The sequence below is a fragment of the Taudactylus pleione genome, unplaced genomic scaffold (assembly GCF_031769625.1).
Source record: "Taudactylus pleione unplaced genomic scaffold, aTauple2 ptg000760l, whole genome shotgun sequence".
Classification (NCBI taxonomy): Eukaryota; Metazoa; Chordata; class Amphibia; order Anura; family Myobatrachidae; genus Taudactylus; species Taudactylus pleione.
Window position 1 is genome coordinate 876,115 of NW_028285162.1, and position 24,257 is coordinate 900,371.

At 42.9% G+C, this 24,257-nt stretch overlaps 1 protein-coding gene across 1 annotated transcript in view; it reads left to right on the top strand.

The window, feature by feature from the left end:
• SERAC1 (serine active site containing 1) overlaps positions 1-24,257 on the top strand; it is a 203,974-nt gene that overhangs the window by 65,580 nt on the left and 114,137 nt on the right. Inside the window, exons 3-8 of the mRNA XM_088457406.1 lie at positions 1,314-1,350; positions 4,859-4,995; positions 9,446-9,538; positions 11,797-11,928; positions 19,013-19,140; positions 19,725-19,853. Of these exons, the coding sequence (XP_088313532.1) occupies positions 1,314-1,350; positions 4,859-4,995; positions 9,446-9,538; positions 11,797-11,928; positions 19,013-19,140; positions 19,725-19,853 (656 nt within the window). The remainder of the gene's footprint in view (positions 1-1,313; positions 1,351-4,858; positions 4,996-9,445; positions 9,539-11,796; positions 11,929-19,012; positions 19,141-19,724; positions 19,854-24,257) is intronic.

Sequence of the window (24,257 nt, forward strand, 5' to 3'; positions counted from 1 at the left end):
TATTTTTTCCGAAAATACCGCGACTAGAGTGCGGATGGGATCCGCAGAGACAGAGCTTTATCACAAGCTCTGTCCCTGCAAGGGATTTATAGTAAATCTCTGTGATATTGCCTGAATTCGCAATGCGAATTCACTCGGTAATATCACACTACAATCCGCATTCAATATGCGGATTGTAGTAAATAGAGCCCTATATGTTTGTTTTTATTATATTTGTATTTTCACTTCTCTATCCTATACATGCAGCAGCAGCTGCTCTTATCTTTCTTACTTTGCACTTCACTTTTCTTATTAGAGCGATGCCCTCGGGTGGCTTGGCTGAGCTTGTTTGGGGGTGTCCTGCACTCTGGATTTGAACCCTAGTATGTTAGGGACTTACCCTACAGAGGTTACCTGGATATGGTGGGTAGGCCCATAACCTTGGCCATGATTATGCTAAAAACCCCTATTTATTGCAAAATTTTATTGCATAATGTGTTTATATATAATCAGTAATTTGGAGTTATGCACTTGTGATCTGTCTGTTTCTGTGCCTGCAATAATAGTCTCAACAGGTAGCACCTCCCATTATATATATATATATATATATTCAGGGTGTGCAGTCCAGGACCCTTTTTATACACTTAATTAAAATGAGCCTCCCCACCAGTTCTGCTCCCAGGAATACTATGGCTCTCCTTCAACCCCAGACAAACCCCCCCCACCCCCCACCCCCTTTCCTTCACCTCTCTTTCCTTTTCTATATTAGCATTTTTCTTTATATGAACATGTCTTACTTGCTTTATGCTTATTTGTATGTCTCTGTAGTATTAATTTTGAGAATGTAAATAAAAAAACATCTTAAAAAATGAATGCTTTTCTAGATTTAAATTGAAAATTTGTGGTATCCTCTTTGAAATAAGTTGGATAATTTATTATGTGCTTTCATTATATTTTCTCTTAACTATATTTAATATTAAATTTGTATATAAATTACAAACCTATTACTTGATAGTGTTTTAAATGTGTTTTAATTGCTTTGCACTTTTAACAATGCAGTCTATTGAACTGATTATGTCCTATAGCACAGAATTAGTAGGTTGTGCTGCGTTCTAACATTTTAAGACACAATATCCAGAGCAAGCTTATAATAGGACATTAATACTATTTTTGATGCACTTTTCATGCATTTGTTAGCGAATTTGCAATTTTCAACATATAGTCGTCACTGAGCCCTTAACCCTTCTGTAAATGTTAAGCAACAGTATACTATCTTTTTGTATTGATTTGGCTATTATGAATTATGACTAGTTTTATACCTGTTTTTGTTTTAGGAAATATTGCCAGGATTACGGGATCTCTATTTTTAGGGTAAGTTCAAGTATTCATCTATTGCAATGACTGATAGATTAATGAAGAATCAGTAGTTATGTATAAAATAAAAATTCACAATAAATAGATTTATAGAGCTAAATGTAAAAGTTTGTGATCTTCAGCCGCTGCTTGGATTTATGCGATTCTCTCCGTATTTTTAAAGTGGCAATCATTTTAAAGTTTAAACCGGCTTGGTTTAGCTTTTAAAATGATTGCCTCTTTAAAAATACAACACCTGTCCTTCCCCATTTACTTCTCGCTTAATAGTCCTACACTTCATGATGAAGTGGTATAATGGTAATGGTAGCCGCAATTACAGCTCCTTCTCCCTAGATTTTTGTTTGTTGCTATGCACACTATCGATCGGTTTGGTAGAGATACTGTAGTAGAAATGTACCATTGTGTCGAATTTTTAGACACGGATAGCCACATTTTATTAGACACTCTTGGATTCAGATGCCCAAGTCCCCAGTGGTTATACTCCTTTGAGATATAACCCATGGACCTAGAAACAATGCGAAATTAATACTTTATGCATTTTTTAAATTATAAATGGATAAACTCAACAATGAACACATTACAGTCATGCTTAAAGACAGCTTTAATCGATTGACCATATAAGGCCCTCTTGAGTATTGGAATACAGTTGCTTGACTATCAAAGGGGTGTTAAGTTCAGTGTTTCGAGTGTGGAGATACTGTCACTCAGGGGCAAATGTACATCTCCCTCTGACCACTGATGGGGATGGGGCTTCATCAGTGGTCATCACTCCTCTGACCACTGATAAGTCAGTTGCTTTGCCCCATCCCCATCTGTGTGGTCAGGACCCACTCCCTCATGGTGTAATGCCACGATTTGCTGGTCTGTGAAGAGGGGGAAGTGTCTAAATGACACATTCAGAAAAACAAAAATTTGTTCCATCAGGGGGGGTTTCTGGTTACTTAGAAACCCCCCTTGTTTGCACCACTGGTCACTCCTCACTCTCCTTGAGCGTTGTCTAGCACATTCTCCACCCTTCCAGTATAAACTGTGGAAGATTAATAAGTTAAAAAAATGTCCACATATTATGAATTGGGGCACAAAAATCCACACTTTAGTCAAAGCTTGGCTTTGTATTATTATATGAATTTGGACAAAATGACCAGTTTTCTATAAAATGGTTATTATTGCATCAGTGGGGACACAAAGGTCAGTTCTCTGTTGTATAGTCCATGTTGTATGTAAGGGATACAGACCCTTTACCTGCTTAATTGATAATGAAATAACGAGGGAATAGTCCACACCTGTCCATGAAATAGCTTTTGAATTGATAGTCCCATTACTTTTGGCCCTTAAAAAGTGGGAGGCACATATAGAAACCGTTGTAATTCCTACACCGTTCACCCGATTTCTATGTAATTACCCTCAAATTAAATCTGAAAGTCTGCAGTTAAAGCACATCTTGTTTGTTTCATTTCAAAACCATTGTGGTGGTGAATAGAGGCCAAAATATGAAAATTCTGTCAATGTTCCAATATTTATGCACCTGACTGTATCACACACGGGTTACTGTCTTGCGGTTTGGAGACTGCAACACATTGCAAGTGATTTTGAGTTTCCGTTTTATAACCTCTAAAGCGCATGCAGTTTTCCATCTGGTCTTACACCTTCAATATAGTAATAGACCAGTGCTATTCAGCATCTGGCTGGTACTCTAGGGCTGCATGTAGAGAGGCCCAATCGAATGTTGAATAGCATTTAATCTGTGCGATCAGTACCAGGGCATAAATGTTAAAAGGTGTTTTTTTACCTTTAATAAAAGTATTAATATGTGTGCCCCTGTAAACATGAATAATTAAACATGAATATGACCAATTATGACGAATCGTATTACCTGTGTCCCTGTTACAAAGGGCCTGATTTAGAGATGGAATTGCAGAGCAGCACACAAGCAGCTGTGCCATTCTGTACATCTATAATGCTAATGCAGAAGGAGGTGTCTATAGGAAACAGACACCTCCTTGATGCATCTGCGATCCCATCGCTGAGACCGAGGTCGCAGCCTGGAATCACCATCGCGACCATCGGCCAGGCTGCGAAAGCTGAAGTTTACCGCAGGTTAGCCGGGTCCTGCTCACTTGCGAGGCAAGGAAATCTGCGTCCACTGACGCAGACCCTGGCCTCGTCCCTCCCGGAAAATGGGGGTGATATGCCCCTATTTCTGGGAATGTTGGCCAGCCACGACCCCGCTCCACCCTCAAACACCGCAGAATGTAAGTCGTGCTATGGCTTGGGGGTTCTCCAAGCGAGATTGCAGGACCCGTTTTGCACATGCACAGAACGGGTCCTGCACATGTGCAGAGTCCCAAAACATCGGTGATGTGCGCTAACCATCGGCTTAGCGTAGATCTCTGAATCAGGCCCAAAGACCACAGCTGATTGGCTTTTCCTTTATTTAGTAGGCAGCCTATGCAGAATTACATTTTCATTTGACAGCTACAAAGCACTCCTCTTTATACTGTTTTGATTTTTTTTGCACTATGGATTATGTTGGATTGAGAGAACAACATTATAGGTAACTACATACAGTACATAATGTGACCACTAAAATACAGAATAAATTAGTGGGCGACATGTAAATATTTTGGCAACCCCTAAACTAATAATTAAATCAACAAAAGGGGAACAGTTAATATTATTCATCATAATAAGACACATTTGTACCTGTGGCCTATCTTACTGTTCCTTCATAGCTCCTCTCTGTACACCACGTCCCGTGCATCTTATTCACGTAATTAGAACACATACAAGCATCAAAACTACATACACTGATCTATTTGGTGTGTGACTGGTTTGAATCTGTGCAGGTCTTCGATGTGAGTGGCTGCGACCTTTCCTAACGCAAAGTGCTTCATATGCAACTTTGTACGTTTTTTTAAAACCAATTCCTGTTCAGTTAAAGACGCAGCCTATTCTCTCTGATACACTGTGAGTGGCTTTTCGCTGCGTCTGTGATGCGACCCAGATGCATAATTTGGAAAAAAACACTATATGCTGCTCCTCCAGGAGCTCAGACGCCCCGGACATTTCAGGCCATGTAGCATATGGCCAGCCAGTGGGTGAGAACACATCTGCTATTTGCACTGTTTCGCCTTATAGCCACCTCTTTTATTGGAGACTTTTACGGCAGTTGTCCCACCTAAGCTTTATAAATTCCACACGTTATACTCTTACCATGTAAATAAAATCGAGTCTTCATTGTCTAATGTGGCACTTTGTAAAACAGCTATTTTTTCTGTTAGTAAATCTAATGTTTTGAAAACTACCAAAATAATTGCAAAGAAACTGTTTCACTTAACCGCACCTCAATAATTTTCCACCACATGGTTCTAATAATTATTAAATGGCATTTCAGAAGGTAATTTGAGTAGAAGATGTTTTCACAATTGAAATAATTACAATAAGATCCTGTTTATGTTGTTCCTCTATTTAAAGTTGGCTATTCCTTTCTTTTTTTTATTATCAGAGGGTGTTTGTTTATCACCTATGAGATTCAGTCTCTGAGAAGAGCTATTACATTGGATACTCAAGCAGCACAGCAGGAGAAGCTCAAATCATATATTTACTTGCAAACTGCTTCATTAGATCAAAATAACTTCCAAGGTAAGAAATATCTGCACACTCGCAGCAGATGCAGTAAAGCAGATTGTTACTGAGATGATCAAACTTATTAGTATGGTTTAGGATACATTATTTGAAAGTACAAGACCTGATCTCTGGCAACATTAAAGTCCTTTTGCGGAGTGTATTTATCTGTGCACACTTCCCCACAACCAAGAGTAAAAAAGCATAAATGTAATCACAATATAAATAAGCAATGAATATACAGCAGTAATTTAAAATAAGATAAAATATATCCAATAATCCAACATGCTTGAAAAATAAAGATCCCGGTGTTAACAAACCAAAAAATGGATCAGGGACACTGGTTAATTGTATTTTAGACCTGACCTGCAGGTGGCTATTATTATTTAGTGTTAATTAGGTTCAAAAAGAGAGGGTCCAAAAACAACTGTTCATACCCTTCCACTCTGTGCAGTCCCACTATGGAAGTTCCTGTATTCCTGTGTCTTTAGAAGGAGAGGTGCGATTAGGACCCTGAGCAGAGAATCACTTGGTAGAAGTCCAAATGAAACAGTGTATTTCTGTATAGGATTGCTTCGGAATCTGTATCATTGTTCCGGCTAACGCGTTTCTCTGTGCTCTACAGCTTCGTCAGAGGCTTAATGGCCCTGTTTCCACTAAGTGTGGAATAAATACCACTCCTAAGTGATCTCAAGTCCATACAGATGTGTACCTTACAGGGGGGGGTGGTTAGTATATACACTTATACATTTACTTCTTGTGCAGTATAATAATAAATGCAATTAGGATAGTGCAGACAGAAAACATGTCAATGTTTATATATATCACAATTTATAAAGAGATCTATACTTACAACCTCTGCGATTTTGGTATAGTACTTTACGCCTCAGCGTTCTGAGTTATAGTCCCCGGAGTTCTGGGTGTCACGGTCAGGGTATTTCAGCATGGCGCCAGGCGAGTGTTACCTGTGAGGTCATTGTGGCGCGGGCTGTCTGGTGGTGGAGCTGGTGTCTGGCGGGGGGCTTTGGCTGCGCGCGTTGTTGTGCGGGCTTGTTGTCACTCTGCGCTGGTAAGGCCTGGCGGCGTAGCCATTCTGTTTGGCCATGTGATGCGGCTGGCCAATCCTGGTGAGTCACATGTTCCCTCCGGCCAGTAATAGCACGGCATGGGGTATTTAGGAAGGGTCAGTGCCTTCCTTCTTTGCCAGTGCAACGTGTATCTCAGCCTAGCTGAGAGGGAGTTCTCTGTGCTTTCCTGTTCCTGTGAATTCGCTGTCTGCCAGTCTGCCTGTCAGCTCCTAGCTCCCACTGGACTACCCCGCTTCCTCCATCACCCTTGCCCATACCTGAGTGCCTGAGCCTGCTGACATCCTGCGCTTCAGTTCTCTACCTGCATACCTGGCTTGTTTATTTTCAGTTCACTACCTGCATACCTGTTTTGATTATTTTCAGTTTCACTACCTGCACACCTGGACAGCTCTAATTGTTTCTACTTGGACATTAACCCTTTACTCCCACCACAGAACTCTTGTGCACATTTATATATTCCTGGACTTTTATTTACTGCCATTATATGTCTACTCAAGCACTTATTAAAAATCCTAGTTTTATTTTCAAATCTGCTTCTGTGATCGCTCCTGCTACCACCCCGGGTCCACAAACAACCCAGAACATCACACTGGGGAAGTAAAATAACATTAATGTCACATATAAGGAATACACCAATGGCGGGGCTAGATGGGTCTGATGTGTTGTATCACGTGACCTCAAGGAATGACAAGGCTTGCTGCTCATATGCTTTTGTTGTTACACGTGATCAGAAGTCACGTGTCCCAAACGTATTACGGCTTTACGTGTTGTGTCTATTGTAGTGCCGTTGCTTGGAACCCCGCTTGGTTAGAGATTATCCCATGTGATCTAAACTTAATGTTTGGCTGTCGTGATGATGATCCTATCCAAGATCATTAGACTCAGTGTTCATATACCATTAGAATTTATTATTATTATTATTATTATTATTATTATTATTATAATTTATTTCGGAGTATTTGTAAGTGACACATAAATATACATACAAAAGATATATCCACATATTAGGAATGTTTTGAACGTCCTCTAATTTATTAGTAGTCATTTTAAAAATAAATTTACATAAACAGATGTATATCTATAGGTATCTAGATGAAAGTACAGAATAGGAAGACTTGTAGCAACAATATATCTAAATCGTATCGCACATGAATTGACAAACCCAAAAATGCTTTCTATATAAAAGAAAAAGAGATATTAGGCATTGGATTGGTCTACAAGGCCTCCCTTGATTATTGCTATTCAGGTTTGGATGGATACATATATTATTGTTCGTAACCTCAGAATAGTTAGAATCTTGAGGATTTTGAACATATTAAGAGCAATAACGATGAGGAGGAAAATCTGGAAAAAAAAAAATATATATGTATATATTCGAGTTGATAACCTTCTTATTTCTTAGGTCGATTAATTTAATCCTAGATATTTACCAAAGGGGGGGGGGGAATTGCAAGGGGGAATGGAGGGAAGCGAGAGAACCCAGATGGGATAGCTGACAGCTCTTAAGATCGAGCCTGTGCCACACTTCCCATGTACTAATGAATATAGTTAAGCTCTACCATTTCATTAAGACCTTTTGGAAAAATGGTGTTTAATCTGAACATCCAATATAATTCTTGTTCACATAGGCGCCTCTGTTTGTACTCTTCCTATGCGCCAAGAATCTCTTCTTGAGAGGACGTGTGGTTCCACCAGCATAGAAACATGGACAATTGCATGACAATACATATATTACAAATTTTGTATCACAATTGATAAATTGTTTAATTTCAAATGTTGTATCTGTATTGTGTAGATTGTAGCTTGTTTTTGCCATTTTCTACATGATTACAAGTGATACAATGTAGCGGGGGCTATGTTGTTTTGACAGCATTGCATCGCTAGCTACATCCTCAGATTTTTCTGCATGTACTAAAGATCTGAAGATGCGACAGCGGACCCGCGATATGAACGATTTGTCATTCCAATGCACCATAATTGGCCAAATCGCTCAAGACATCGTCTAGTGTGTAGGGGCCTTTAGTCTATTTTACAGTGAACATATGTAGTCAGCCCTCTGTGTTTGTATGCCAGAGCGTAAATAGAACTGGTGGGCCACATAGCAAGATCTTGAAAGTGCCCCCCCCAGAGGTAAAATGAAAAAAACCCACATAGAACCCATTCATGTTATACCACACAATAATGCCCTTTACTGATTATGCCACTTAGTACTGTAGTAGTGCCCCATATAACACATTATTACACACAATAGTAGTGCCCCTTACACTTTATGTCACACAGTAATTCTCCTTATAACATGCCAACCCCCAGAAACTCACCTCCCCGTGTCCCTCCAGCAGCCTCTCGCCTTCCCCTGTATGCCGTCAGCAGCCAGCAGGTGTGGATTTTGTGACGGGGTGCCAGCAAAGTACAGCAGCAAACATGGATGAATATGGGAACTGCTGATTGGCTGCCAGTCCGTGAACTCTGATTTTCTCGCGACCAGCGGTGCTGTCTCTCCATGTCTGCCTGCTGGGCCAGCACCAAATCAACACAGCTGATACCCGGGCCCCCTTCGGCGGCCCAGACTGTGCTACCCACCTTGTGTGCGTCACTGGGTGCAGTGGGAGCGGCAGGCCACAGAGGCAGTTCGGACACCATAGCAGCCATAACCTTCACACCCACTGTAGTTAAGCCACTGTTTGCATGCATGTTAGCAAACAGTGGGGTCCTGTTCACGATCAATGCAATGGGGTTATAGGCGAGGATAGTGTAAACAAATAAAGGCTGCAGGTGTACATGTATATGTATAAAACACTAGGTTATTATATATACAGTGTATATACAGTATGTGTATATGGGATAGGTACGGGATGCCGGTGCTTTGGATCCCGACGGTCAGATTCCTGATGCTGGCATCCCGACCAGGTTACAATCTCGACTGCTTTTACCCTTTTTCCTCCCTCCCCTGTGCCTAAACCTAACCTCCTCCTCCACGCACCCTAAACCTAACCCTCCCCCCTTAGTGCATAACCCTCCCCCCAACCCCACTACTTACCTTCGGGATCCAGGCGGTTGGGGTCCCGGCGGCGGCATTCTGATAAGTGTCGGGATTCCGGCATCGGCATTCTGCATGCTGGAATCCCCACTGTTTCAATTCTGAACGTATCCCGTGTATATATATATATATCTAGTATGTTTGTATATATAGATATAATGTATTAATATAGTATAATTCTAAAAAGGTCATACATACTTCCACTGCCTCACTAGATACTCAGAAATTCCACTATCTCATACTGCAGGGTAAGTGGTTAGGAATTTAGTTTCTATGAATATCCACAATATTAACCATTCGTTTTATAGACACTATTTTGTGTATCTTATATTTTGTGTTTTAGGTATCACAAACAAGGTAAGAAAGGAGCTTCATAAAACAGCCAGAAAAGCTCTGGAAGCTTCTGCACAGCTCTTCAAAAGAGAACATGACAGCGGTAATGTACTTATTGTGGGGAATATACTAATTATATAGATAACTGCATACATTACATTGTCATTCTGGATTCATGTATAACATACAGTGACTATAATGAATGTAAATACAAGAAAACAGGCTGAAAGACTGTAATATAATCTTTCAGAAACTGTCTCTTGCTGGGTACCCACCTGACAGATCTATCTGCCAACCTGTTGTTGTGCCGCTAGAGCGGCTGATCAGGTAAGCTATACACACTTACCCATCAGCTGCTCGATGTGTCTGCACTGACATCACAACTAGGCAGACATTTGAATTTGCCCATCCAGTTGAGATGTCAATCACTGGCGGTCCCTGCAGCAAGTATGCGGACAGTCACGTGGTCGCCCATATGAACAGCAAGATGCGCCGATATATCTGCAGATACAGTATATAGGGCATCAGATATGCTGCAGGACCGATGCAATATGGCTGTGAAGGACATACCGTTTGTACACACCCGCCGGTCCGCAAACGATATATTATCCATTCAATAGACCGGACGAAATATTATTAAGTGTGTACCCAGTTTATGTTGTGTTTCTATTAGAAAATTGTAAGTTTCCATTCTATAAAATGTGAAGGCTACCGAGAATTCATTCCCCACACTCCACATTCTTCAGGTTTAGTTGTCAGATAAATTGTTGAGATTACTTTTTATCCCTCTAAAGATTTACTATAAGTTCATTACATGTATTTCTCTGGTTGGGTATGAGATGCCGGCGATCGTGATGCCGCTGGTCAGAATACCGACAGCGGCATCCCGACAGTGAAGATCCCACCAGCGGTAGGTAAGTATAGTAAAACTAACCCCTACCCTAACCCTCCTTCCCCGGTGCCTAAACCTAACCTCCCCACTAGTGCCTAAACCTAACCTCCCCCTCCCTGCATCCTAACCCTAAGTCTCCCTCCCTGGTCCCTAAACCTAACCTCCCCCTCCCTGCATTCTAAACCTAACCCTCCCCCCTTAGTGCCTAACCCTAACCCTCCCCCCTAGTGCTTAACCCTAACCTCTAACTCTAAACTTAACACGCCCCTAAACCCCGATACTTACCTTCTGGATGCCAACGGTCGGGATACTGGTGCCGGGATGCTGACTATATCCGGTATTACCTTTCATTATCTATTTAATAATAACTGCAAAACATTTGGTTAACCTTTTATAGAATATTCAATGGAGAAGACATCGGTAATGATCAGGGCCATAGAGGGAATGGCCTAATGTAAGGAGTTGTGGCCATGTCTCCTTATAATAAAAGTGTAACCCCGCCCCACTAGAATTTGTAGTGTCACTTGTAGTGTCACTTGAGCCGTTGTGTCCCTCAGCCAGGGTCAGATCTGGGGACTAGAGTGGTAAGGGAAGGAGCAGCAGACCCGGGCCCCCGCAGTGCCCCTCCAACAAGCCCGGACCAAGGTAATCAATACCCGCTCCCCCTCTCTCTCAGCGCCCCTGATAATGATCAATCTAAAGATACAATAAAGAAATAACTAAAATAACTAATCTAAAACCCAAGGGAAAAAAATGCAGATTCATGGGGTGGAATATTTTTTTCTGTTAGAAACACACATAAATATATTTTTGTATTTGACTATTATACATAAGTTTTATACCATACTTTGCCAAGGCTCAGCACACATTAGTACTCTTTATTCAGGCTTATGATATCTAAATGTTGCTATGCATTAGTACAGGGGTTCTCAAATCCAGTACTCAAGTATCCCCAACATGTCATGTATGCTGGATTTCTATCTGTGGACACAGGTGACACTGCAAAATAGATCAACTCACTTATGCAGGATTAAAGAAAACCACAAAACATGACCTGTTGGAGGATTGGAGTAGATCCATCTTCTACGAGAGAAGGAAGGGCTTAGTGAAGATGTTTTTGTTACAAGTCCTTGAGTTGCTTTTGCTTTTCTAACTATTCAACAGACAAACATAGTAGTCATTGGTGGCAAATTTTACCTAAGTGCAGCAGTCCCCCCAGTAAAAACCCGCAACCACCAGTGAGCCCCCAGTAATTGTAGTGAATTCCCATTGGAAGCGCTATCTACTAGACAGGCAGTACGGACTGCGATTGGCAGATAGTGCTTCCAATGGGAATACACTCCCCTTCCTTTCTGCCAGCTCAAGTATGTTTCTAGGGGCTGCTGCTCTGGCGGTCAGTGCAATGGTAGCCCCTCTTAAGACCATAAGTAGGAGCTGATCGTCATATAGAATGTTTTTTTTCTTTATAGAACAATGCTACAAAGTAAATATGGAGGATCATGAGCTTCCCATTTGGCTTCTCTTGAAAGACACACAGTCAACAGATAAAACGGTTCGTTTGGAAGCTGTCCAAAAAATGGCTGGGATCCACTATTTGCGTGGTATTGATTACTTTTTGTATCAAGTATAATAAATAGTGCATTAGTACAGGTGTGTCCACATACATGTTACTTCCTTGCGTGTTAAACAGCCCTTCTAGTCGCGCCATGCCATGGCTCGGTAGAGACAAGCGTCTTTCCGTGCAACTTTTTACCTTCAGATGCGTCTTGTTTGCAGTGTTGCACGGTGCTCACGCGTCCGAGGTAAGAGGTAAGATGTATGTGGATTTTAAAAAAGATTATTAAAATAGAACGTGTACTTGAGCAGAAACCTGTCGTCGGTGAATATGCATTCAAAAAAATTGCCTGCTTCCATTTACAAAGTATGTCTTGTCAGATAACTCATAGATGTGAGCGAGTTCATTTAGAATAATGTATTTCTTTAATGTAATGCAGCTGACAACTGGTACATAGCGCACACAGGGCCTGATTCAGTGCGGATCGTAATTGCGATCGCAACTGCGAATTCTTACGGAACGCAGCTGCTAAAATGTGCTAATGCTTGCCAAAGCTCAGCTACAGCTTTCTCACATCCGTCCAATGTCGCTCTTCTGTGTAAACATCTGTACAATCGACAAACATCGGCCACTCATGCAGAATATACAGCAGGTCTGACCTGCCACAGACACTGCAAGTCTCCTAGCACGTTGTGGGCTCTCAAGCTGTGTATCCAAACGTAGTGGCTAATTTATGCACGCCGAAGCAACAGCGTTCAATCGGGCAGGCACACCTGCGTTTTTCCGACCACTCCCTTGTCACCACCCCCAAACATTCACAGCCTGTCACTCACTTTGCGATGGATTCCTCTGTGCCTCTGTAGTCGCAGTGTAATCGCAGCACAAACACAGTGTGGCTTATACACATGCGCAGTGGCAAGCAATTGCTTGAACTGCGTCCGTAGTTGCACTTGCTATCGGTACTGAATCAGGCTCACAAATCATTTTGCAATGTATTGGAGTGGATAAGCCTTTCCCTGTGTTAGGTAAAGATACATATGGGGCTACGTGCATTGCAAGTCTTAAGGCTGCTAAACATATGTTTCACACAGTGCTACTCTTTTGAATTTAGTAGACTTTATTCTGGTACAGAGCACCTTCTTCAGGGTGGATTGAGAAAAGATTTCTGGCTCAGGAACCCAGTGTATATCCTCTCCTAATGCCTCACAGGCAGGGTATATGCTGTGCTTTGTCACACTACCGTGGTTAGGTTCCATGAGCACTGTCAGCTGCACTCATTGAGCATATGCACTATAGTGTAAGAGGAGCCTGGCAATGTGCAGGCTTCAGGAGAAGGATACAAGATTTGTTCCTGAATCAGAAAGCACCAGTTGGACATCACCAAAAACTGATTTCTTCTTCAGGTTCCATAGGGAATCCACAGGGATACCATGGGGTGTGTGTGGTTGGAGTGATCCAGGCATCAAACAGTTAAAGCTTTAGCTCTCATGATGCCCCAGGTCTCCTCCACATATATCCCACCCCCAGCCATAGGCAGACAGTTTTACGTTTGATGCTGGACAGGAACGGTCGCACCTTTAGAACAGGGGGACTGCTTAGGCAGCCCCAAGCTTTATTTTTATGAGTTTTTTAATTATTATTATGAGCAAGCAGCAAGACATCCTAATGGGCACCTGTGCGGCTGCTCCAGCTACCTTCGCCGGCGCCGCAACACCGGTGAGTGGTCCGGTGATTGCAGCGGTTGCCAGCTGGGCTCTGCTAGCTGCTCCACTGGGGACCCAGGACTGCAGCCAGGCAGACGGAGAGGAACAGGTAAGGCGATTCCCTGCTTGTGCAGTCCTTACCTTCGGCGGTGGATACCTGCCGGAGGATGCTGCAGTGGGGCGACTGGTTCGTCTGCTGCTCCACTAGACCGCCGGGTCAGTTAAATGCTGGCGTCGGGGACCATGTAAGAGACCAGCGGCACCCAGCGATTCATGCAGCAACGGGGAGGTAAGCTCTCCCCCGGCAGCAACCTCCCCCAGCCCAGAGCGCGATCCCTCGCAAGAGGTTTCCCGCCTCTGAGCTGCTCCTCCTCACCCTCATATGAGATGCTAAGCAGCCATTAATCAGGGCTTTTTTGAAGCTACAGGTCTCAGGAGTTTCGGGTCCAGTCTCCTTGTATACCTCTTCCTGGGGCCAGGTTATACAATGCACAAGTCCTACAAGCCCTTTGATGCTTGAGTAGTTGATTTAGTGCTCATTATAAGCATATTTATATGCATTGTATGTGACTTGTGCTAGCTCTGCTGTTGTGATATACTGCCTTAAACTTTCTGAGTGTCAGTTATATCTATCCCTGCTGCTCTTTCTTAAAACCTCAACTACCAGGTGTGTAGGGGTTCAATATTACTTCACATTTACTTGTATTTCTGAAGGTTGTCACATTGCATTATTAGCTATAAACTTATTGTGTGCTACTTGCTGGCTATTTCTATGTCTTCTAAAGGCAATGATAAACAAAAGGCTGAGGCCCCTGTGCTGGTTACATGCAAATCCCGTTTTGCGGGCTTGTCCTCTCAGGATTTCACACAGGAATGTCTGTGTGCTAATTGTTATAAATCTACTCACCAGTCCAACTTAACCAGCCCCTGCCCAGGAGCCACCTTGGGTGTCCTCCTTATCCCTGGTAATGATGCAGCTAGTGGATTGCTTATCAGCCCCCATGCTGCCTCCCACCATGGGGTACCCACAGCTATTACAGCCTACTATGTCGGTACCCCCTATGCATTCTTTTTGGATGGATGTTTATGCTCACTCAGTTCAGAATATGGCTCAAACGTTTGCCGCCTCTCAGCAAAGGTTACAGGTGGCCATACCTACCAAAGCACATAGGCGGACTGTATCATCCTCTCAGTCTACCCAGCTTTCAGATTCTGATGCATTATTTGAAGAGGCAGATGATGCACAAGGTTCTCCGATTAGCACACGGGCGAGGAGCACCATCATTCAACAGTGGATGTTCCTGTTTTAGTGAGGGTGGTTAAGTCAATCCTGAATATAGTGGATGATGGACCAGCCCCTAAGCCTAAAAACACCATGTTTAAACATCAAAAGGTGGTTAAGGCTGACTACCCTGAGTCAGAACAGCTCACTGAGCTCATGGGAGAAGCTTGGAGTACTCCTGTCAAACAGTTTAAGGTCCCAAAAAGACGAGAGTCTTTTTACCCTCTCCCCCTATTAGGGAGTGAACTAAGTGGGAAGTCCCTCCCACTGTTGATTCACATGTTGCATGCTTAGTCAGAAGCTCCACGCTGCCTTTACCGTCTACATCCTTCCTTAAGGATGCCACGGATAGAAGACTAGAAACTTATCTCAAGTCAGTCTATCTGCTTTCTGGCGCTATCACTTGGCCAGATATGAGTGCGGCCTGTGTGGCTAAGGCTATCAAAGGATGGGCAGAGGCACTGGAAGAGAGCCTGCCATCAGACGCTACCAGGGAACAACTGGCCTACATCTCCCATATTCAGGAAGCAGCCTCTTATTTGGGAGAAGCTGCATTGGATACTGGACTCCTTGCCTCTAAGGCGTCTGTAACCTCGGTAGTCGCTCGCCAGGTCCTTTGGCTACGGTCCTGGAAGGCGGTCACGGGATCCAAGAAGACACTTGAATCCTTACCCTTCTCTGGAGACAGGCTGTTCGGCGCAGAGTTGGACAGGATTGTGGCTACAGTGGCAGCCTCAAAATCTGCCTTTCTGCCATCAGCAGCTGCCCCTAATCCTCGGCTGTCCTCTTATCTGTCCTTTCGCTTCCAGGTTAAGGAAAGAGAACAGTCCTTTCCCAGGCAGTCTAGTTCACACAAGACCACCAAGCCGCGGACCAAGTAGTCTTGGTCGGCCAGACGTCCGGCTTCCAAGTCGGACGACAAACCTTCTGCCTGATGGGGCGAGCCTCCTCCTGGGGGATCCCAGGGAGGAGGACCGACTTCTTCGATCTGCCGACATTTGGCGTCAAACAACAACAGATGCCTGGGTCCGAGAAGTTGTCTCTCAGGGGTACGCTCACACCTTTTTGAGGCGTCCTCCCCAACAATTTTTTGTGCAGATCCCCCATCAGACCCTATCAAGGTCTTGGCCCTCCAGGTGGTCATTCACTCCCTGCTGAGTTCAGGTGTGATAATACCCGGTTCCTTTGGCTCAGAGAGGAACTGGATTTTATTCCACTCTCTTTTTGATTCATAAGTCGAATGAGTCTCATCTGCCTATTCTGAATCTCAAACCCCTCAACAAATTTATCTGACTGCCCAAGTTCCACATGGAAACTCTACAATCAATTGTCCTGGCATTGGAGCCTGGGAATTTCATGGTTTCCCTGGACATTCAGGATGCATACCTGCATGTACCTATTACTCCAACCCGCCAAAGGTTCCTATGGTTTGCTGTTCTGCAGCAACAATACCAGTTTTGGGTACTGCCCTTTGGTCTGTCAACAGCCCCTCGGGTCTTTACCAAAATAATGGCAGTTATGGCGGCCCACGTCAGGCGCCAGGGAGTCAGAATCCTGCCATATCTAGATGACCTCTTAATCTTGGCACACTCACCGGCTGGGTTACAACGCCATCTCCAGCTGACCGTGGACTGCCTGCAAACACATGGCTGGATCATCAATTGGAAGAAGTCCTCCCTCTCTCCGACACAGCGGATGGTACATCGGGTGGCACTCCTGGAATCTTGAATACAGAGGATCTTTCTGCCAGCAGACAAGATTTTGACACTACACTTACATGTGCGCAACTTGCACCACTATCAGAGGGTATCCATTCACTCAGCAATGCAGGTTCCGGGGTCCATGGTATCCAACTTAGATATGGAGGAATACACCCAGGTCCATTCAACAAATGATTCTCTCCTGGTGGAGTGGGCAGTATCATCTGATTCCTCTCTCTGGAGGTTCGACTTTCCCTCTCATGGTGGCTACAGACAGCCCATCTGGACAAGGGTCGCCCCTTCTGGTTTTCAAATTGGGAACTTCTCACCACAGATGCCAGTCTTCATGGATGGGGCACGGTAACCAGTCATTATACCTTTCAGGCACGGTGGACATCCCAGGAAAGTCGTCTGCCCATAAACAGTCTGAAGCTTTGAGCAGTGTACAGAGCACTCACTCAGGTGCAAGATCTCCTCCAGGTGCAGGCCAGTCCAAGTCCAGTCCAAAAACGCGACTTCAGTAGCCTACCTCAACCTTCAGAGATGCACGTGAAGCCTTGCTGGAAGTGGCAAACATCCTGGTTTGGGTCTGGGAATGTCATCTCCCGGCAATCTCGGCAGTGTTTATTCCCAGAGTCCTCAACTGGGAAGCGGACTTCCTAAGCCGTCAGGACATACATGCCAGAGAGTGGGCTCCCCACCCAGATGTCTTTCAACTCCTGGTGGACAAATGGGGTCTGCCAGACGTAGACCTCATGGCCTTATGTCATATCCACAAGGTCCCCAGGTACGGGGCCAGGACCAGAGATCGCTCAGCCGCCTTAGTGTATGCTCTGGCAGTGAGGTGGGACTTCAATCTCAGGCAGGATCTGTTAGCGCAGGGCCCTTGCCTGCACCTGGACCTACTTTGACCTGGCTCTTGAGTCATCCCTCTTAAGAGCCAAAGGTTTCTCTCACTTTGGGGTCCAGACGATGCTCAGGGCGCTTAAGCCTTTCTCAGCCCACATCTATTACAGAGTCTGGCATTCTTACTATCAATTGTGTTCCCCAGAGGATATGACCCTACACTTTTTAGGGTCTCCCGGGTGCTTACCTTTCTCCAGGCTGGGTTAGACCTCGGCCTCCACCTGGCCTTCCTTAGAGTTCAGGTTTCTGCTCAGTCAATCTAGTCCTAGTGAAGGATCGCTCCCCTGCCTGATGTTAAAACATTCTTTCAGGGTGTTCTCCATTTGAACTTCTAGACTTGGTATAACTCAAGTGGCTGACAGCAAAGATGCTCTTTCTCCTCGCTATCACCTCTGCCCACAGGGTATCTGATTTGGCAGCGCTCTCCTGTCGCTCCCCACTTTTGATGTTTCATCCGGACAGAGATGTCCTCCATACCAGGGCTGGGTACCTCCCACAGTTGTATCCCGGTTCCTTTTGAATGAAGAGATTGTGGTCCCGGCCTTCCAGTCCTCGGATCTTTCTGCAGGTGAAGCATAATTGGATGTGGTTCGTGCTCTTCGGTTCTACGTGGATCGTACTAATTCCTTTAGGAAATCAGATTCTCTCTTTGTCTTCTTACGGCTTTCACAAGCGAGGCTGGCCAGCTAACAAACAGTCTAGCTCGATGGCTCCGCATGACAATCTCTCAGGCCTACACGCATGCTAATCTTCCTGTTCCAAACAGGGTTACAGCACATTAGACTCGGTCTGTGGGACCCTCGTGGGCGGTTCGATGTGGCGCTTCTGTAGAACAATTGTGCAAGGCGGCTAAGTGGTCTTCCGTCCACACCTTTCTCAGGTTCTACGCCTTTCATACCTTTGCCTCTCAGGATGCTTCCTTTGGGTGTCAGATTCTCCTTTCTGCTCAGGAGTGTCCCCACCCTTAGGGGAAACTGCTATGGGACATCCCCATGGTATCCCTGTGGAGTCCCTATGGACCCTGAAGAAGAAATTAAGAGTTATGGCAGTCTTACCTTTGTTAACTCTATTTCTTTGAAGACCATAGGATCCACGGGGAGCCCACCCTGACGCACCTGGCTTCAATGGGAATTTTTCTTTTGGTCACAAATTCCCTCATCTTTTGTGAGAGTGATTCTTGTGTACATTGTTTCTCCTTCTCCTCTCTCTTGCTCCTGCCTTGGGCTTGTTTACAAAACTGTCTGCTTATGGCAGGGGGCAGGGTATATATGGAGGAGACCCGGTGCATCCTGGGAGCTAAAGCTTTAACTGTTTAGTGCCTGGATCACTCCAACCACATACACCCCATGGTATCCCTGTGAGTCCTATGGACTTCGAAGAAATAAAGTTAACAAAAGTAAGTCTACCATATCTCTTAATATTCTAACAGCCAAGAAATGTACCCTGATACGAGTATATATGCAGTTTCCACCATTGTTAGTCATTTCTGAGTTTACAATTGCTGTCTTTGTGTACTCACTAGGCACTGTGTTTTTGCAGATTACCAATATAGAACAGTGGCACAAGCAAGTGATAGAAGAACAACAATTGGCTTAGCAAGGAGCAAAGATGTAGACCTTCGCTTTTTCCTTCCACCTCCAGCATTGCCAAAAGTAAATGATGATAGTGTAAGTTTGGCTCAGCTTTACCATTTGTTCATACTACAAAGTTGTCATACATCGTTATCATTCATCCAACTATGTAGCGTATACGTTGCAGACAAGTGACATGATGTACAGTAGTAGCTGTGAACTGTAAAATATATCCTTATATTTGATGAGTAGTGATCATTGGTGACACTACTGACACATGACTTATTGTGGTACTATTACTTGATGGAATACATCTAAATATAATACCAGATAATTATGAATATTACCTCATACAAGCAACTTGTGTTGTTTCAAATTGAAACTTGTATTTTATAAGAAATAATGAATGTGTCCCTACTGTAAAAAGTCACCTCGAAGTTATGTTACCTTTATAAAAAAAAATAATTGTCCAGAATGCTCGCAGATATAAATTGTCAAGGAACTCGTCTGTGACTTGTATACAAATTACAGTATATTAGGATCACACTAAAAAAGATATTTACAATTAGTTACCTACACACATGAGTAACAAACTTTCTAGTTTAACCTTTCACATATAAGCAAAACTTACCTTATTGTTACATTATTCTTGCCCTATACCTCTATGTATTTGGTTGCAGATTTACTCCATAGAAGAGGAACTACGCCAGTTGTTGTCTTCCTTACCTCAGTCTGAACTGGACCAGTGCATAAAGTACTTTACATCGCTAGCATTGAGAGAGACCAGTCAGTCCCTAGCAGCCCAAAGGGTAAGTTATTATGTTTCTATAAAAGCTGCAACCATATTTGTACTGTATCCAAACTCTTCTAGAGGAAGGGGGAAGGGTGCATTTATTTATGGTGTAGTCAACATATTATGTGTTGTGCTCCAAAAAGTAAAATTAGATCCAGATCTACTCACATATAATATAATAATAAGCAAATCCACAAAAGACACTGTTATAGCATATATTTCCTGGACCAACATACAAGATTTCAATAAATATTTACTAAAATGCATTACAATGACATTCAGCATCTAGACCGTGCCTTGACAACCTATGGTATTCTGAAAACACAAGTCCAAGCATTAGTTTAAAGATCAAGTATGAAGTCTGGATGAAGGTATATTGGAGCATGGGAGGGCATTTCAGAGGTTGGGAGATGGAATTCCTTAATGTGATAGTAGGAAGTGGTGGTCAGGAAGGATGTGAGGCAGCAGTCATTGGCAGAGTGAAGAGAGTGTGAGTAAATGAGGCTGGATATGTAGATTGGAGAAGTGTGTCTGAGCACTTTGTAGGTGGAAGAAGTAAGATTATTCTGAATGGGATAGGAAGCCACTGAAAGAGAGGGGAGCAACAAGAGAGGAAAATTACAGTTGGTGTACAGTAGAGATAAGAATAGTATTAAGGGGGCAAAGCAGGACTTTTGGAAGGTCAGAAAGGAGTAGATTTCTCTAATCCAGGCAAGAGTTTTTAGTAGCTTCAAGGTTGAGAAAGGGCCTGATCCTGAAAATATTGCAAAAGTAAGAATGGGAAACAAATTTATTTTTGGGGGAGAAGAAAAGCCAAGCGTGACACCCAGACATCGGACTTGGTCAACAGAGGAGTGGCAGATCTTATCAGCAAAGAGGGAGCTACAATTCCATTTTAACATGCAATATTGGATGACAAAATTATTCCTAAACCATTTGTGGAAACAGAATCATATGGGAAACAAGACACACCTGGAGGGTATATAGGACCACATGTCCCTCATTCCTGTGTTTTACTGAAATGCGTTGGATGTGGCAACAGAGAACCTGCCAGCCCTGTCCTCACTTTCACACTACACTGGATAAGACTCTCTCCGGCCAGAACGATGAGCACCTGCACCGCACATACCAGCTGCTTACAGAGAAACCTCCAGGACTGCAGGATCATAGATCTGCAAACACCAAACATAACCCTCTTGAAGGACACAAGGCAGCTGCAGAAGAGCTATCAGAGCTGGCACCTATCCCCTGAAATGGGTTCAGTATTTTCAGCACTTACCAGTAAGACTATCAATTAGTACGGGATGCCATATCTGACCAACACTGTACACATATACACACCTGTATAGTAATAGACCACTGGACTGAGAGTAATATAGCTGTATTGCTATACCTGAAGGGCTTTCCTAAAGAATCACCTGGCATCTTTCCAGCACACATTCAATTGAGGGGTATAGTGGTTTACCATTGTACTATTTTAACAAGTGCTCCAAAAGCACTCCTCCTGAAATTATCTAGTTGTCAGCACTGTGTCTGTATAAGAATACTAGAAGTAGGATGGTGTCCTTTGTATAAAGTGGTCTCTTTCCCTAGACTCCTCTACCCACTCCAGATGCTTCCTTTCACCCTCACAAATAGAGCTATCAAAATTATTAATGGAGCACCCACTAAATTCATATGGGCTGGCAAATGTCCTAGAATTTCTTTATTTAAATTACAACAACCATTACTTCTTGGTGGGGTTAATCTCCCAAATGCTCAGGATTATGCTCTGGCAGCTAACTTCAGGTATGCTCTGGACTGGATAGGGGGAAGTAATAATTTTGTACATTTGTCACTTGATCAAGCATTCAGCCCTGATTGTAAGTTTATTAGTTTACTACATACGCCCCACATCATCTTACTATTGATGTTTAAACTAACCCTCTTCTAAACGGCTTGGACTTTCTTACACTCACTCTTTACCAATACTATCTAATTCTGATTTTCAAAGTGGTGATTCAGCTACGGTGTTTCGATCTTGGTGCCTCCATGGCCTTGGTTTTGTGTACAAATATAATGACGATGAGTGTTCCTCTGTCCTGACCTTGTCTACACTTAAACTTAAGAACGCAATCCTAATATTCCAAAAGAAAGTGATAGGTGAACTGGTGCGCTGAGTAACAAAGCTGCGGATAGGAGGTAATCAAAAATTAGGAGGTATCCTCACACCTCCATCAACACAAAATAATATACATAAATAGTTGAAAACCTCCTTGTCTGGGCTATAGATATGACATAAAATCACAGACCTTAACCGGATATTGGATTCTCTTTCATATATGATACATGATGTCCACGTATCCCCAGGGTTGATACCCAAAAGTAAGGGGAAAAAACATATATAGTGAAGTATAGTTTAATACAAATGGCACATATAATAGACATACATAATCACTTCCACATGAACTAGGATAAAAATCTTCAGGGCATAAGTTTCCACACAAAGTTAAAAAGTGCATATGAAGCACCTATATAAAACATATAATAGATCCAAACGTATGGAGAATGAACAAAAAATGGGTATCCACAAATGGCTGGGGCGTAACAATTACCGGATTGGAGTAAGGGAGCTGTTAACGAACAGTCCTTAATGAGCCAAGGTGTGTAATGACACAGAGGTAGTCCCGGGAATTGTCCTGGTCTGGGCTTCAATCTCCACTACCGGATGCTGCACTCCCTGCTTGTCTGTGGTTCTCCCGTCTAACACCAACGTGTTTCAACCCCTGGCTGGGGTCTTTTTCAAGGTGAGTATGATGCACACTTCCTTCCCTAACCTAATAAACCCCCCTCCTCCAATCGCGTGACCGCGGGCGCAGCTGATCCCTAGACAGAAATCAGACTACAAGTCCCATGATCCTTAGCTGCGCCCGACCAATCACGTGCCGTTGGAGTCCCGATACTTCCGGTTAGTTTTCAACAGGGAACCAGATGGGTAACGTCACTTCCGCTTTGTTGTCAAGGAAATGTAAACAAACAGCGCTGTATCGTTTTCTGGTTGCTGACTGGCTTTAGATGAGTTATTTATCATTTTCCCACATGTAGATAGATCTTTGGAGTATTATTTTCTACCTTCTTTAATGCTGATATCTTTTGCATTCTTATCATGTGACATTTAATAGTCACAAAACCTCTGTAGATGAAAACAGCATAATTAATAATCTGGTAAAAATCCATAAATACAGTACATATTAAAATACTTAAAAAACATATAAAAGTGAAAAAGTGTCAAACATGCAGTAAAGTGCATAAATATGGTAAGTATTAAGGCCACAAATTTCCATTATAAGAACCATTTTATCTTGAAATCGAGATTGAGTCCTCCCTGTTTCAATGTGCCCAAATTAAAAATACTTTTCATTTCTGCCTGGGCCAATTGCTGGGCTAAATCCCTCCTACGCCAGTGGCCCTTTATGTTTTGAAGTCCTACAAAGCGTTTAAGGCCTGACGTATTACTGCTGTGAAATAGTTTAAAATGATTCGATAATGCATGGGTCTCCAGACCCCTTCTGATATTTCTAAGGTGCTCACCAATTCGCACCTTCAGGGGCCTGGAGGTTCTACCAATGTAATACAAATTGCAACTGCATTCTATTGCGTAAATCACGCTTTTTGTGTTGCATGTAACGAAATCTTTAATTTTACAATTATGTCCATTAATCGTTACTTCCGTAATTTTACTTTGGCCATCGCCTTTTATTTCTTTGCAATCTAGACACATTCCACATCGGAAAAAGCCCTGAGATTTAATCCTCAGTGCAGAATCTGTTCGGGGGAAAGCACTTCTGACTAATCTAGTGCCAATATTTGGGGATTTTCTATAAATACACTTCGGTCTAGACGGTAAATAAGAGCCAAACAGAGGGTCCTTTTGTAGAATTCTCCATTGCTTACATAGGACTTTTTCTATATTTTTGTACTGACTATTATATGAAGTCACAAATGCCCATTCCATTGAGGGGCACTCTCTTTTCTCTTTAATTTTATTCTCCAGTAGGTTTTCCCTTGGGATTTCTCTTACTTCCTCTAGAGCTTTGATTAAAACATCTTTGGTGTAGCCCGATGCTGTGAATTTAGTGCACATCTCTCTTGCCTGAACGTCATACATATTTTGGTCTGTACAGTTCCTCTTAAGTCTTCTTAACTGTCCACCAGGAATTGACTTTAACCAAGTCGAATGATGGCAACTATTCGCTTGGATATAGGCATTTGAATATGTTGGTTTATTAAAATTTTTTGTATGGATTCAATTATTTTCAATAAAAATTGTAATATCTAAAAAATTGACTGCAATGGCGCTACTATTAAATGTAAACTCTATATTTAAAAGATTAGTATTTAAATAAGTAAAAAATTATCCCAAGACAATATTATCACCTCT